The sequence below is a fragment of the Bubalus bubalis genome, chromosome 7 (assembly GCF_019923935.1).
Source record: "Bubalus bubalis isolate 160015118507 breed Murrah chromosome 7, NDDB_SH_1, whole genome shotgun sequence".
Lineage (NCBI taxonomy): Eukaryota > Metazoa > Chordata > Mammalia > Artiodactyla > Bovidae > Bubalus > Bubalus bubalis.
This window is the reverse complement of record NC_059163.1, coordinates 97444890-97460223: the sequence shown is the minus strand read 5'-3', so window position 1 is coordinate 97460223 and position 15334 is coordinate 97444890. Positions and strand designations below refer to the sequence as shown.

The window sequence follows — 15334 nt, the reverse complement described above, 5'->3', positions numbered from 1 at the left end:
TGTAACCATGGATAATTGGGCCACGAAAAGGGTAAGCATTTATTTGTAATTTATTAAGGAGGTAGTGACACCTATTGAGGTACAAATCCCCAACAATTTCTGGAGTTAGCAAGTGTCTTGATTTCCTGAAAGAAGTAGGATTTATAAACAACTATATGTGATGTAATGAAACTGAAAATTCAAATAAAGCAAACAAAAAACCAGAGGTCAAAGTATGACCCAAAAAAAAACCCCTCAAACTTTCTGAGTTTTGAATAGTGATTTTATTCTACTTCCCTTTGTAGTTGACGAAGCCCTCTTTGCCTATTTTGTTGTGTTTAATGGCCCAGTTTGCCCTTCTAATCTCAGGCAAACATCTAAGGGATGTATGCTGGTCAAACAAGTAGGGCAAATAAAAAAGGTGAACGAATGTGAATGAATCAATGCAAGTCCAGGAGCACTACTCAAAAAACAACCATGTCAACAGTGAGTGGGGCAGAGAGGGTATTTTTGTCATTCAATCTTATAAGAACACTACACCTACATTCGGAAGAATCAGGACGAATTCCAAGGTCCTCTGGGTCTTGACTCTCTGACCTTAGGTTATGCCACTTGTTAATCTGTCTAAATTTCTGTTTTCTTATCTGCAAAATGGGAGTGATAGTGCCAAGTCTGTCTACTTCAGGATGTCTTTGGGAAACCCAGGAGAGAAGCAGCCCCTTTTTATTAAAAAAAAGAGAGAGAAATTGGTGCTTCCATGGGGCCTGCCATATGCCAGACACTGTGGTTCTCACAAGAGCCCTCTGAGGGAGGTCCCATTATTGGCCCATTTGTAGGTGTGGAGCTTTCAGCTCAGAGAGGTTATTTAACTTGAAGCCCACAGAGCTGGAAGAAGAAAGAGCTGGGATTTGGTCCCAGATTGGATCAATGTGAAACCCCCTGGCTTAAAAAGAAGGAACTAACTTTACTAAGCATCTTCCTACTCTATGCCAGAAACTATTCGATACGGTTCTGTAGTATCTTGTTTGATGAAGTTTATTCTGTACTTCCTGTATCATCAACATATAAGAAGTAAGAAGGAACAATAAAATCTGACTATTTTGCAGTACTAAGAGGAGGTATGTTATGAAAACAATATTCTTCTCTTTCCTCCTCCTGTTCTTCTTCTTCTCCGCCCCTTCCATTGCCCACCTTCTCCTTTTTCTTGTTTATAATATGACTTGCACTGGAACAGAGGAGAATCAGTATGTGGTTTAGTAATGTCTGTGGCATGATTTTGTTTATGAATAAGGCTTACTAGGGGACAAGTGCGCTTCTGCCATCTCACAGCTGTCTCTGAGACCTTCTTTCCCACAATACACACCAACAAAACCAAAACAGGTTTTTCAGGGATAACTGTTGTGTAGCAACACTGTGCTACACAATGGAGAGATATAAAACATTGGGCTCACTGGACATATACATAGAAGAAAAAGTGATTAAGCCGAGTGGAAGCCAGTGTAATGGAAAGTATGAATGGGCTTTGGAAGTGGACAGACCCAAGTTCAAAGGGCTGCCCAATCACCCCAGTTACAGGAATGGCGGCAGTTTATGTCACCTTAATGGGCCTCAGTTCCCGCGGCTGTGGAATGTGGTAGCACCACTGACCCCATGGGGCTGGAGTGAAGATTGGACAAGTTAACAAGCCCCCTTCGCTTCCATAAAAACAGAAAGTGAGGAAATATTGATGTGTGTGCTCTGGGAACAAGCAAGAGAGGTAAAACAGTAATTCTTCAGTTGCCGATAGATTTTACCAGCTTCTTACTGCAATAAGCGATGTTTTCCTGCTCCATTCCATCACATTCCCCAAGAAAGGGACAGTAGTGGAGTCTTGTGGGCTAAAGTGGTGGAATGTCATGGAAGATTCGGATTTCGGCTGGACCTCTGAAGGATGGGTGGTTCTAGAGAGAGAAGAGAAGGAAGGGACATCCCGTGTGATAGGAACCACGTGAAGGAAGCCCTGAGGACTGGTAGGAATTATGACTGAGGAGATGAGGGGTCAGGCTCATCACAGAGCTTTCCTATATGCTGTTCTTCCTGCCAGGAATACTCTTCTCAGCCTCTGCCCACCCCATCCCTCGTTACATTCTTACTCTTCTTTCAGAGTTTGGCCCTCACTACGCCCTCAGGAAGCTTTCTCTGTGTTCACCAGGTCAAATCTCTATTCCTTTGGCAGTGTTTCATAGTTATGCATTTACATTTATTTGTGAGAGGTTTTAATTCATATCGGTCCTACTCTGTAATTTCCATAAGAACAAGGGTTGTATCTGTTTTTTACTCAACTGTGTATCTTCCACTCCCTGACCTACTGCAGTACATGGAACACATAAGGGGCTTAATAAGTGCTCACTGAAACAATGTATACATTTTGGCTATTGGTGAGGTAATAGCCTGGATAGGAGATAGGGTTATATTTGAGATTGCCAATCCTATTAGGTGCCAAGCTCTTAACTCATTTAATCCTTAAAAAGCAATCCTATGAAATCAGATGTATTGTTACTTTCCTTTTAAAGATGGAGAAGCTGATGTCCAGAGACCTTAACCATCCTTTCCCACTGGTCCAGCTAGTAAGTGACAGCAGAGCGATTTTGAGCACAGCAGCCTTGCTTCAGAGCTCTTGGATTTAACCGCATTGCTCTGCTGCTTTAGCGGTAGAGGCCGAAGTTAGATACACGAGACAAGTCAGGGTAGATTTCTCCTTAAAATGTGTGGACTTTTCCCTCTTCCTCCTCTCCCTCAAGTATCATCATTATCATCACTTCATGAGAAAAACTCAGCAGAAAAGAACTACATCATGTGTCACGTCTCACATTCATGTTGACTCTACATTCTGCCAAAGTGCTATGTCCAAATTAACTCAGTACCTAAACTGGACCTTTTAAAATCTGATTCTTAGAAACTTCTAGACCACTTACCTTACTTACTGTTAAAGAACCAGTATGTACTTTTCCAGAGCATGACAGAGTTAGTTGCTTTAAATAAAAGGAGGTGATTTGACTAAGTTTGGTATTATCTGAGACCCTTGGTTTCTGTTTCTTACTCAAAAAGCAGATCTAGCCTGTGGCCATCAGTATGTATTGAGTCATAAAGCTTCTGGAAGAAAGGCTTGATTTCATCAAGGAAACCGAGGACTCCTGAGTACCTCCAAGAACGATAGCTGTTACTACAATAACATAGTTATTACTTTTAAAAAGCCCAATAAAATGTGTCACTCTGGGAAAAAAGACAGCCTAGAAATAGAAGTAACGTGAATTGGTCATTTATTCAAGCCACCTGCCTTTAAACAGAATTTTTAAAAAATCACCTCACAGAAGTTGTACTATTTAAAGATCTCTGGGTAGAGGAATACATCACAATAAGATAGTTGTTAACACTTGGGTACTGCTATTACATACTAGGCAGAGATCTTAAAGATTTTTATGTGTGTCAATGTATTTAATCTTCATAGCAAACCTATGAGGTCCAATTATTATCCTCATTTTACAGATGAGGAGCTGGATGCTGCCCAAGGTCGCAGGGCTTGCAGATGGTGGTGCTGTCTTCAAACCCAGCTAGTCTGTTCATCAAGTACATGCTCTTACAGTGCCCCTTGGAAGCTGAATGTCACCTTTGTCTCCTTTCCTCTAATTGAAATCTTAACTTGTATGCAAGCCATTAGTGTTTATTAAAAGCCTGCTATACTCAGACTCTTGCAAAAATAACCCACCCTTTCTGGCAGATACAGGTGCTTTCTATAAACTTAATTTTCAAGGGAACTACTGTGCAAAGAAATAACAGACTGAATAAAAATAATCAGATTCTCCACAGAATTGGAGAATTCTGTGGAGAAATGAATTTCTGATTCGGTTGCAAATAGCTGTTAGTCACTGTGGCATTTTATGGAGTATTCCCTCCCCTAAGGTAGAATTCCATTGTCTTCATGTGCCAGAGAGCCTGAAAATAGTACTTTTTGTGTGTCCCCACACTTCAGCTTTCTTCTTTCAGTCGACATTTTGGAAAGTCCACAAAACCCAGGGCCCTCCCTGTCACTGCCTTGTGGTCTGTGTAAAAAACCAGATGATGCCATGCTGGCTTGAACTCTTTCAAATGGATCAAACAGCACATTAGTCATTGGCAAATTTTTCAGGCCCTTTACCTCAGAGACTACCCAGTTCCTCATTCTTGCCACCCTTCAATCATGAAGTAATAACAAGAAAAAGATGTGAGTACTCTTTGAGGACCTCCCACCTCTTTCCTTCAGTGCCCATGACTGATTCCTTCATCATGGTTATATTGAAGGGTCTGGACATCCAAAGTGATTGGGCTTTTAAAAATTTGTTTTTAATTATGAGAGTATGATAACACATTTACAGGAGACTTGGAAAATACACAGCAAAGTTACATGTAGTTCCACTATATATTGCAATTATTTTTTAAGTAAGATTTTTTAGTTGGAGTTTTAATATCAAACTCTCAAAAATTAATAGAAGGAATACACAGAGAAGTAGAAGGTTATAGTAGGCCTGAAAAGCACTATGAATTCAACATAATTAAGATTTATACAGCTTTTCACACAACAGTAGGATACAAATTCTGTTCAAGTTCCCATAGACTATAAACTAGGAGACCTAGGAACACATCCAGAGATGTAAGACCAGGTGCAAACAGTTGATGGCCTAATGGAATTGAAATCATACAGAGTCTGTTCTTTTATCACTGTGGGATTATATTAGAAATGAATATCAAAAGATATTTGGAAATAATCCACATATTTTCTAGTGCAATTTGACTTTTACCAAGAGAGATCTTTGACTTAGCTATTGAAAGCCTCAATAAAGTTAGAAGATTGAAAAAACACAGAGGGTGATTGAAGAGATGAAAGCATTTAAATGAGAAATTAATATCAAAATGAGAAATTTATATCAAAGATATGTTTAAAATCCCATGTATTCAGAAATGAAATGTCCACTTTTAAATGATGGATGTATCTAAGAAGCCAAAACAAGGAGATAGAAAATATTTGTAATAGAATAAAAATGAAAAGAGAATTTACCAGGATTTGTTGCATGCAGCTGAAGCTGCTCAGTGCAGTTAAATACAATGTGGAGTCTTGAATAAGGTATGAAAACAAATAATGGGACACTAGCATAAAATTTTATGAAATTTGAACAAAATCTGTACTTTAGGTTGAGGGCAGGAGGAGAAGAGGCAATAGAGGATGAGATGGTTGGATGGCATCAATGGACATGGGGTTGAGCAAACTCCAGAAGAGAGTAAAGGACAGGAAAGCCTGGCATGCTGCAGTCCATGGGGTTGCAAAGAGTTGTGGACATGACTTAGAGACTGAACAACAACAAAAGTTAATAATACTGTATCACATGTTAATTTCATGTGTTTTTTTTATAACATAGTATTTCTTTATATTCTCAGAATTGGATTAGAAGCTTTAGCCTCATTCAAATTTTTTTAAGATCAGTAAGATAAACTTTCCAGACTTTTAGCAGTAATACTAGATGCTAAAATACGTGGAAGTTTATTGAAGTTTTGAGTGAATATAAATTAGAATGTGTCGTATTTGAACTAAGTTGTAATTGGGCTTTAATTGCTAGATTCCTTCTGTGTCCTGCTTAAGTGGCAAGCCTACCTGATTTCACCCAAGTGAAGCATTTCGTCATGCCTTACACTGTTGCATTCCTGTGCTCAGTGCACTTAAAAGTGAAATTACATGGTCTATTTAATGCTCTTTCACTGTTCATTTACTGCTTGAGACGTCCCTGTGGAATATGCCATCATAACAAAGGCTGATTTCAGATGTCGATACCAAGACACAGAACTGGCATCAGCAACCCAGGGAGTATGTAGGGACAGCAGCCACCTTTGGAGCAAACCCAGAACTCTTCTTTCCCTGTACTGCCCCTAGGGAAAAGGCTTTCTGCCTGTTATAAAAGGGAAAGTGTTGAGTTCATAATTGGTTTTATGCCCAGGGGGCTTATTTAAGTGCTTACCTATTTAAGAAATTATTTATTTGTGCTTCAAGGGGGTCAAAACCTAATTAATCCTAAACATGCTTTGTGATTAGCTTGCTCTGCAAGGACTGAAGGCCATTCTCGCAGGTCGCCTTGCTCCTTGGAAAGGGTTGGAAAGCAAGATTTGCAACCCTTCTGAGCTAGGGTTCAGGCAGAGAGGCCCTATATTTCCAGTGGAGCTACACTACAGACCCACAGGGAGTCTGTCCTTTGCTTAGAAAGGGAACTTCTTTCTCCCAGAAGCGTCTGGGGCATAATCCCAGCTCTAATCAACTTTTCCTCAACCCTGCAATGGGAGATTGGATTGGGAAAAAAATCTATACTGAAAAAAATGCTAACAAAATCATGCCTCAGTGGAATGTAAATCTATGAGATGGTATTTATAGTAGAAATAGATTAGTTGAAAGGGATTCGGTCCTTTTCCAAGAAATTTTACTGGCAAGTATAGGTTCTTCCTCAAGTTTATATCAGAAAGACATCCATCAAGGGTCCGTGGCCACATGAGATTTGTGTCTGCTTAGTTTTTCATCTGAGCTAAGGGCTGCTTGTGCAGATTAAAATATGTCCAATGATTGCATAGTTGGGAGATCCTCAATTTCAGTCATATGCTTCCTCAAGAAGAGATAATATGAGTTAAAGAGATGGAGTGACCAGCTCTTCTCAATGTTAGACTAAAAGTCTTGCACCCCAGGAAATGTCCTTAGTCCCAGGCAAACCAGGATGGCTGCTCACCGTTTGAGGAAACAGAGTGCATTTCCAACAGTTTTGGTGAATTTATCCTAGTATTCTGACTTATAATATTCAAGAAGGTAAAAATAAGGTCATTGATGTTTTCTGTTAGTATGATTTTAGTGTTGCGGTTTTCTCAAGGAAAGAATCTGTGATCTACTGTAGGAGGCTGGAGGACCAGCTAGAGGAGAAATGGTGCCCAAGCTCTTGTTACTTAAAATGTCATCATCTCCATGGGATTTCCTTTCTATTACTCTTGTCATCATTTTAAAGGTATAACAATAAAAATACAAATTACTTTAAATGGAGAAATCTGATTTTATAAAACAAGAGCTTAAACAGGTGTCAGATCTAAGGATTTGTACTTAGGGAGTATACTTTTTTTAAATTAAAGAAACAGATCACTGCAGGCCATGGGCTTGGGTGTCCATGGCCAACCCTTGTGGCCTGGTCCCTGGGCAAGACTCTCTCCTGCCTAATCTCATGGCAGATTAGGAAGGACTCTTTCCATTCACCTCTTTCCTTCTCTTGATTTCCATCAGTCAGTCCCAGTCCCGTTTTCACTGATCTTGCACTCAGCATTTATGACCTAAAATGCAGTATGAGTGCAGATGAAAATGTGTTCTTGGTTAATGGAAGAGGCTGCTTAATGGCTACACAGCATACTCCGAGATGTGCTCTTCCTTCCAACGTTAACAAGATGTATGTATTTTAAATGGTCTACTTCTTGAAGAGTATCTTTCACACCCGAAACAAGTACCACTTGTGTTTTATTTCCATCCCATCATTTGTTCATCACATATTTTTTCACAACCAAGCTGTGGCTGTATACGTACAGACAGGCCTAATTTGATATCATACTTTTTCTACTTACTAGCTTGTCTTAGCATTTTCCCATGTTGTGATATGGTCAGATATGCTAACTTGGAAATGTGCTTCTTATATAGATCTGCAACTATGTGGGACCTGCAAAGGTTATTGTTCAGTTGGTCACAAATGGAAAAAACATCCACCTGCATGCACACAGCCTGGTGGGAAAACACTGTGAGGATGGCGTCTGCACTGTGACAGCCGGGCCCAAGGACATGGTGGTCGGGTAAGTGAGCATGTGTGTCACTGCAGAAGGGAGGCACAGATCGAACATGGCCCCTGTGGGCTGGGACTGGACAGGCCCTTTTCATCAGGGGTCTTTGCAAGACCCTCAGAGAGTCTTAGAATATGAAAATTTGAGAAAACTAGCTATAGCAGAAATCAATACTTTGTGGATGATTTCATACTCTTGATGATTCATTTAATGAACTGTGGACTATAGATTTGCATTGTGAACATTTTGTGCATACAGTAGGTTTTATTTCAGTTCTGTGCTGCTTAAAAAGTATGCACAGAAATGATATGACACATAAAAACTTAATTTCCAAAATATACAAACAATTCATTCAACTCAACGTCAAAAAAAGCAAACAACCTGATTGAAAAGATGGGCAGAAGACCTGATAGTTCTCCAAAGAAGACATGCAGATGGCCAACAAGTGTATGAAAAGATGCTTGATCTGGCTAATTCCCAGGGGAATGCAAATCAGAACCACAATGAAGTACTACGTATACCTACAGAGTGGCTATCATCAAAAAGAATACAAAAAACAAATGCTGGTGAGGATGTGGGGAAAAGGGTGAGAATGTAAGTTGGTACAGTCACTGTGGAAAACAGTATGGAAGTTTATCAAAAAACTAAAACTAGAACTGCCACATGACCTAGCAATTCCACTCCTGGGTTATATAAAAACAGAAACACTAATTCAAAAATAAACATGTATCCCAGGGTTCATGGCAGCATTATTTATAATTGCCAAGATATGGAAACAACCTAACTGTCCATCAACAGATGAGTGGACTATGAAGATGTGCTGTGTACACACTCATGCACACACAATGGAATGCTACCCAGCCATAAAAAAGGATGAACTTTTACCATTTGCATCAACATGGATACACCTGGAAGGTATTACGCTAAGTGAAGTAAGTCAGACAAAGAAAGACAAATACTGTATGATATCACTCATATGTGGAATCTAAAAAATAAAATAAACTAGTAAGTACGATGGAGAAGGCGATGGCACCCCACTCCAGTACTCTTGCCTGGAAAATCCCATGGACGGAGGAGCCTGGTGGGCTGCAGTCCATGGGGTCGCTAGGAGTCGGACATGACTGAGCGACTTCACTTTCCCTTTTCATTTTCATGCATTGGAGAAGGAAATGACAACCCACTCCAGTGTTCTTGCCTGGAGAATCCCAGGGACAGGGGAGCCTGGTAGGCTGCCACCTGTGGGGTCACACAGAGTCGGACACAACTGAAGCGACTTAGCGGCAGCAGCAGCAGTAAGTACAACAACAACAAAAACAGACTCACAGTTATAGAGAACAAACCAGTGGTTATCAGTGGGAGAGGGAAGACAAGAGGGAGGGACAGGGTAGGGGTAGGGTACAAACTACTAGGCATAAAATAAGCTACAAGGATACATTGTAAAACATGGGGAACATAGCCAGTATTTTATCATAACTGTAAGTGAGGGCTTCCCTTAAGGCTCAGATGGTAAAAAGTCCACCTGCAATGTGGGAGACCTGGGTGCAGTCCCTGGGTTGGGAAGATCCCTTGGAGGAGGGCATGGCAATCCACTCCAGTATTCTTGCCTGGAGAATGCCACGGACAGAGGAGCCTGGTGGGCTACAGTCCATGGAGTCACACAGAGTCGGACATGACTGAGCAACTAACACACAACACACACACCCTAAAAAAAATTTTAATCACTATATTGTAGACCTATAACACATAATATTGCAACCATACTTCAATTTTTTGGAAAAGTGTGCACAACCAAGAATTACAAATTTGTTTTGGCTTTCAGTAGACTTGAAATGTAAACATAAAGTGACATATTCACTTAAGGTTGGTCAGACAGATAAAACAAGCCTTTTTTTTCTTTTTTTAAAAAGTCTTCTGGTGGGATCTTTCCAGACCATATATTGAACCTGTGTCTCCTGCATAGGCATGCAGATTATTTACCACTGAGCCACTTAGGGAAGCCCTCAAACAAGCCATTTTTAATGAATGAAGTATTACAGAAATAAATTCAATTTTAAAAGAAATTTTCAATTCAATTTGTATAATTTTCAGTAATATCTTTCAGGGCTTCCTAATACTGGTTTAAATAGTTTATGATAAAATCCCATTTAATCTCAACTATTCACTCAAAAGAAAAGAATTGTTTAAATGAACTGTAATTAAGCTCATGGTAACATTTCAGGCTTTGAATTCCGATCAGGTTTCAAGTTGGTTGGTATTGGGGAGGTTGAGCTTTCATGTTCCTGGGTATTTCTTTGTTTGACTGTTAAAATTTTCAAGTGTGAAAAACCTAGAGAGAGAGCTTACTTTTAAGTCACTAAAATCTGATTCTTTTGATGTCAGGGGAAAAAAAGACTCTAGATTGGAGGAAGAAGCCTAAATTGATTTGAAAAATTCAACTGTGCTTTAAATGAACTCATTTCAACATCCTCTTAAAGACTGGTCTGTTTCCTGTCGTGTGTCACAGTTGGTTCATGGTCTGTTTTGGAATACCCTTACAGTTGCTGACTGACCTCTGGAGAGCTTTGAAATGCAGGGTAAACGTCAGAGTTTCAGACAAATCGGTCACTTAGTATCTCTGCAAATTTACTCCAATAGGCTACTGTCAGTCTGAAGTGTTTATTCTCTTCGGTCCTGTTTAATCTGTGTGATAATCATATGCTTCAGAGGAAATTATAGATGAAGTTCCCTACTAATAATGTTTGTTGTTATAAATATTCCAGTATGTTGTCTGTAATTTGGTGTTTCTGTGGTTTGCCTTAGTAGTCTTTGAAGATTTTAGAAGGAACTAATACTTATTTAATTTGGGGTCTACGGCAGGAGTCAAAGTAAATTCCCTGTCTCCAAGGAAAGTGAGGAAATGCGTTACTTACTCTGTTTTAGTGCTGGCATAGCAGGTTCTGTAGTTGGAAGAATTCATTCAACAAACAGTTTGAGCATCTGAACTTATAAATATGGTCATAAAGATGTCTGGTCATAGCTCTGCGGGATTTTTTAAATACTGTGCAGTTTTACTAAAAATGTAATCAAGAGCAAATTCCCATTGGCTATCTGTTTTACATGTGGTATTGTAAGTTTCCATGTTGCTCTCTCCATATAGCTCACCCTGTCCCTTCTCCCCACCCTCTGTGTCCACAAGTCTGTTCTCCATGTCTGTTTCTCCATGGCTGCCCTGAAAATAAATCCATCAGTATCATCTTTCTAGATTCCGTATATATGCATTAGTATACGGTATTTATCTTTCTCTTTCTGACTCAAACAGGGGCTCTGTAACCATCTGGAGGGGTGGGGTAGGGAGGGAGATGGGAGGGAGGTTCAAAAGGGAGGGGACATATGTATGCCTATGGCTGATACTTGTTGATGTTTGACAGAAACGACAAAATTCTGTAAACCAGTTATCCTTCAATTGAAAAATAAGTAAATTTTTAAAAATGTAATCAAGAGGATGCCATGAGAGTTACATTAGATTCGGGTGGTGGTGGTGTTCAGTCGCTCAGTTGTGTCTGACCCTTTGCAACCCCGTGGAGTACAACATGCCAGGCCTCCCTGTCCATCATCAACTCCTGGAGTTTACTCAAACTCATGTCCACTAAGTCGGTGATGCTATCCAACCATCTCATCCTCTGTCATCCCCTTCTCCTGCCTTCAATCTTTCCCAGCATCAAGGTCTTTTTAAGTGAGTCAGCTCTTCACATCAGGTGGCCAAAGTATTGGAGCTTCAGCTTCAACATCAGTCCTTCCAATGACGATTCAAAGTTGATTTCCTTTAGGATTGACTGATTTGATCTCCTTGCAGTCCAACAGACTCTCAAGAGTCTTTCTCCAGCACCATAATTCAAAACCATCAATTCTTTGGCTCTCAGCCTTCTTTATGGCCCAACTCTTACATCCATACATGACTACTGGAAAAGCCATAGCTTTGACTATACAGACCTTTGTAGGCAAGGTAATGTCTCTGCTTTTTAATACACTGTCTGGGTTTGTCATAGCTTTTCTTCCAAGGAGCAAGCGTCTTTTGATTTCGTGGCTGCAGTTGCCATCTGCAGTGATTTTGGAGCCCAAGAAAATAAAGTCTGTCACTGTTTTCATTGTTTCCCCATTTCTTTGTCATGAAGTGATGGGACTGGATGCCATGATCTTAGTTTTTTGAATGTTGAGTTTTAAGCCAGCTTTTTCAGTCTCCTCTTTCACCTTCACCAAGAGGCTCTTTAATTTCCTCTTCGTTTTCTGCCTTAAGGGTGATGTCATCTGCATATCTGAGGTTATTGACATTTCTTCTGGCAATCTTGATTCCAGCTTGTGCTTCATCCAGCCCAGCATTTCTAATGATGTACTCCACATATAAGTTGACAATATAAGGTGGCAATATACAGCCTTGACATACTCCTTTCCCAATTTTGAAACAGTCCGTTGTTCCATGTTCCATGTAGATTCAGTAGCCTTTCCTGTTCAGAGTGCTGTGAAACCTTGGTACTCCTTTCATAATCTGACTTTCAACAGAGCAACTTTTGCCTAGAGTGTTTCCCAAAACACAGTATTTCCTTCATGATTCATTTGTCTCGCTTATTTTTTGTTAAGTTTCTAATATGAAAACCTGTCACATTTTAGTAGAAAGAGTCTCGTGCTAGTGGTCTGGAAACCAGAGTTCTGTGTGCAGTTCTGTCACTTTCGGCTGCAGGACTAGGGGTAATATGCATGACTTCTTGGGGACATTAATTTCTTCTCTTATGCAGTCTGAGAGTTAGGCCACAGAATCTACCTCCAGGCCCTTAATATCCAAATTCTATACTGAACTAACATTAGGTAGTCTTATGAAATAACATGAGCCGACTTGCACATGTGTATTTAAAGGATGTCATCGATTATTCTTATTTAGTTCTAACTTGTAGTTAAGAAAAGCACATAGAGAAATTTAGGAAGACAGCCAGAGTTAACTCCTCAGACTTGTCAATACTAGAAATGGAACCCTAATAAGCTGTTTCCAGTGGAACAGTTTAGGTTAAGAGGATAGATTCATAAGCAGGGCATCAATCCAACATAATCAAAAAAAGACATATGGAAAATGACCCCGAGAAGATAAATAACCTTTATATTTACCAAAACCAAATTATCAAAGCCAAAAGAATGACCTTTCCTTGGAGTGTTTCTCTTAACTCTCAGCCTGAGTTCTCAATAAAATTTAATTTCTATGTTCAAAGGTATTTTGTTACCTATATTAAAATATTCGTGTTTTAGATAACTAAGTCATGATTATAAGTTTGATAGCTTTAATGTGGAGGGGTGAGTCCTTGTAACTTTTTAAACTAATTTTAATTTTGACTTTTTGTTGATATTTCATACTCCTTTAGTCTGCCCTTAGTGCTTATCCTCATAAAAATAATCTTAGTTTGGTGTTTTATTTTCAATCTTAAATATCAGCAGTTCGTTTCAACAACATTTTCGTTCTCTGAAATATGCATTCAATGGAAACTGTTACTTGATTTTGCTTTAAGCCACCTTCCTCACCAATAATCACCACACCCTCTGCTTGCTTCCTGGCAGCCCTGATTTAGAGAGATGTTAAGGTTTTTTTTCTTTTTTTTTTTTAACTAATTTTTCCAGCATATACCAATGGCAAGCTGTCAAAGTAGATATATAGATATAAAATGCAGAAGAGAAATGAGGCGAAGTAAGGCAGACCACATTAAACTGCTGTTTTTGTAGATCCAAAACAGTTGACTTGACTGTTTCATATGGTTCAACCTCAATACACAGAAAAGGAGCTATTTGGAGAAAATGGACAAGATCTGGACCGAGATTGGTAATATCCAGTTTCCAAACTTGGGTGTGTATTGTGAGTTGAGTTGGGCTGCTTTTAAGTCTCTGGCCTGCTGTGACATCAATATTTTAGAGGAAGAAAGGCCAGATGGAGGAGCTACTTTAGAATCCCAATGCAAGGACTTGGGGATTTGATCCTAGCCAGAGGGCAGAGGCAGTTCCCAGATGATTATAATGATGGAAACGTCTGGCATAGTGCAGATTTCAAACTTGCCTGCTAAATAAAGTCACCTTTGATCACTTTGTAAAAATACTGATGCCAAGCCCTGTGTCCAGAGATTCTGATCTCATTGCCTGGTCACTGTGCAGAGCTACTGCTGCTGCAGCGATTCACAAACTTCAGGGGCCATCAGAATCACCTGCAGGGTTTGCTGAAACATAGACGGCTGAGCCTCGCCCCTCAGAGTTTCTGATTCAGTAAGCTTGGGATAAGGCCTAAGAATAAGCATTTTAATAAATTCTCAGGTAATGCTGCTGGTCTAGAGAGTACACTTTGAAAGCCATTTATGTATGGCATTTTGACTAAGAGGCAGGATTATAGTTCCAGTCCAATTAGCAGTGATAACCTTTCTTCGTTAAATTTTTGAAATCAAATATTGTAACATTCACTTTTTAAAGTGTAAAGTTCTAATTTTGATAAATACTAGTATAATCACAGTCAAGGTAGAGAATAGTTTCATCACCTCCTGAAAATCCCTCTGTGACCTTTTAGAGTCCAATTCTCCTCCAACTCTAGACCCTGGCAACCTCTGGTCTGTTTCCTACCCCTGTAATTTTGCCTTTTCCATGATGACACACAAATGCAATAATACAGTGTGTAGCCTTTTTGAATCTGGCTTATTTCACATAGCATAATGTATTTCAGATTCCTCTAGGTTGCTGTGTACATCGGTAGTTTATTCTTTTTAATTATTAGGTAGTATTACATTGTTGCCTTGTGTTGGTATATCAGTTTGTTTATCTACCTGTTGAAGAATATTTGGTTTGTTTCTAGTTTTTCAGAACAAAGCCACTTTTTGTGTGAACAGAAGTTGTAATTTTTCTTGGCTTGGGTAAATACTGAGGAATGGAATTGTAGAGACTTGTGCTAAGAGTTCATTTATCTTGATAAGAAACTGCCAAATTTCTTTCCAAAGTGACTGTACCCTTTTGTGTTCTCATTTGTTAACATTTATGATCCTCTCAGTTTTTTCTGTTTCATGAGCTAATAATAATAATGTCTGCTCCCATTTTTGTTTTGCATTTTATTATGGAAATTTCCAAACATACACAAGAGTAGAAAGACTAGCATGATGAGCCTTCATTGTACCCATCACTCACCTTCAACGATTAATTATTACATGGCCCGTCTTGATTTAAATACATTCTTACCTAGGTAACTTGGCTATTGATGTCTGATTGAGTTCCACTGTGGTTTGGTATGAGTTGACTCCTTTTAAGGCTTCCCTGGTGGCTCAGACAGTAAAAGCGTCTGCCTGTAATGGGGGAGACCCGGGTTCGATTCCTGGGTCGGGAAGATCCCTTGGAGAAGCAAGTGGCAATCCTTTTAAATGTGTTGAAGCTTGTTTTATGGATGGAATATGGTCTGTCTTGGTATATGTGTTCCTTGTGCACTTAAAAAGAGTGTTTAGCATGATCAAATTGA

The 15334-nt window shown here is 39.4% G+C and overlaps 1 protein-coding gene across 8 annotated transcripts in view; it reads left to right on the top strand.

Annotated features, from left to right (window-relative positions):
• Positions 1–15334, top strand: part of NFKB1 (nuclear factor kappa B subunit 1) — a 121707-nt gene that overhangs the window by 62845 nt on the left and 43528 nt on the right. For 6 of the 8 annotated variants that reach the window (XM_025290374.3, XM_025290373.3, XM_025290372.3 and 3 more), the window contains one exon: positions 7700–7848. The exons of the other annotated variants lie outside the window; for them this stretch is intronic. In XM_025290374.3, the coding sequence (XP_025146159.3) occupies positions 7700–7848 (149 nt within the window). The remainder of the gene's footprint in view (positions 1–7699; positions 7849–15334) is intronic. 8 annotated transcript variants of the gene reach the window in all.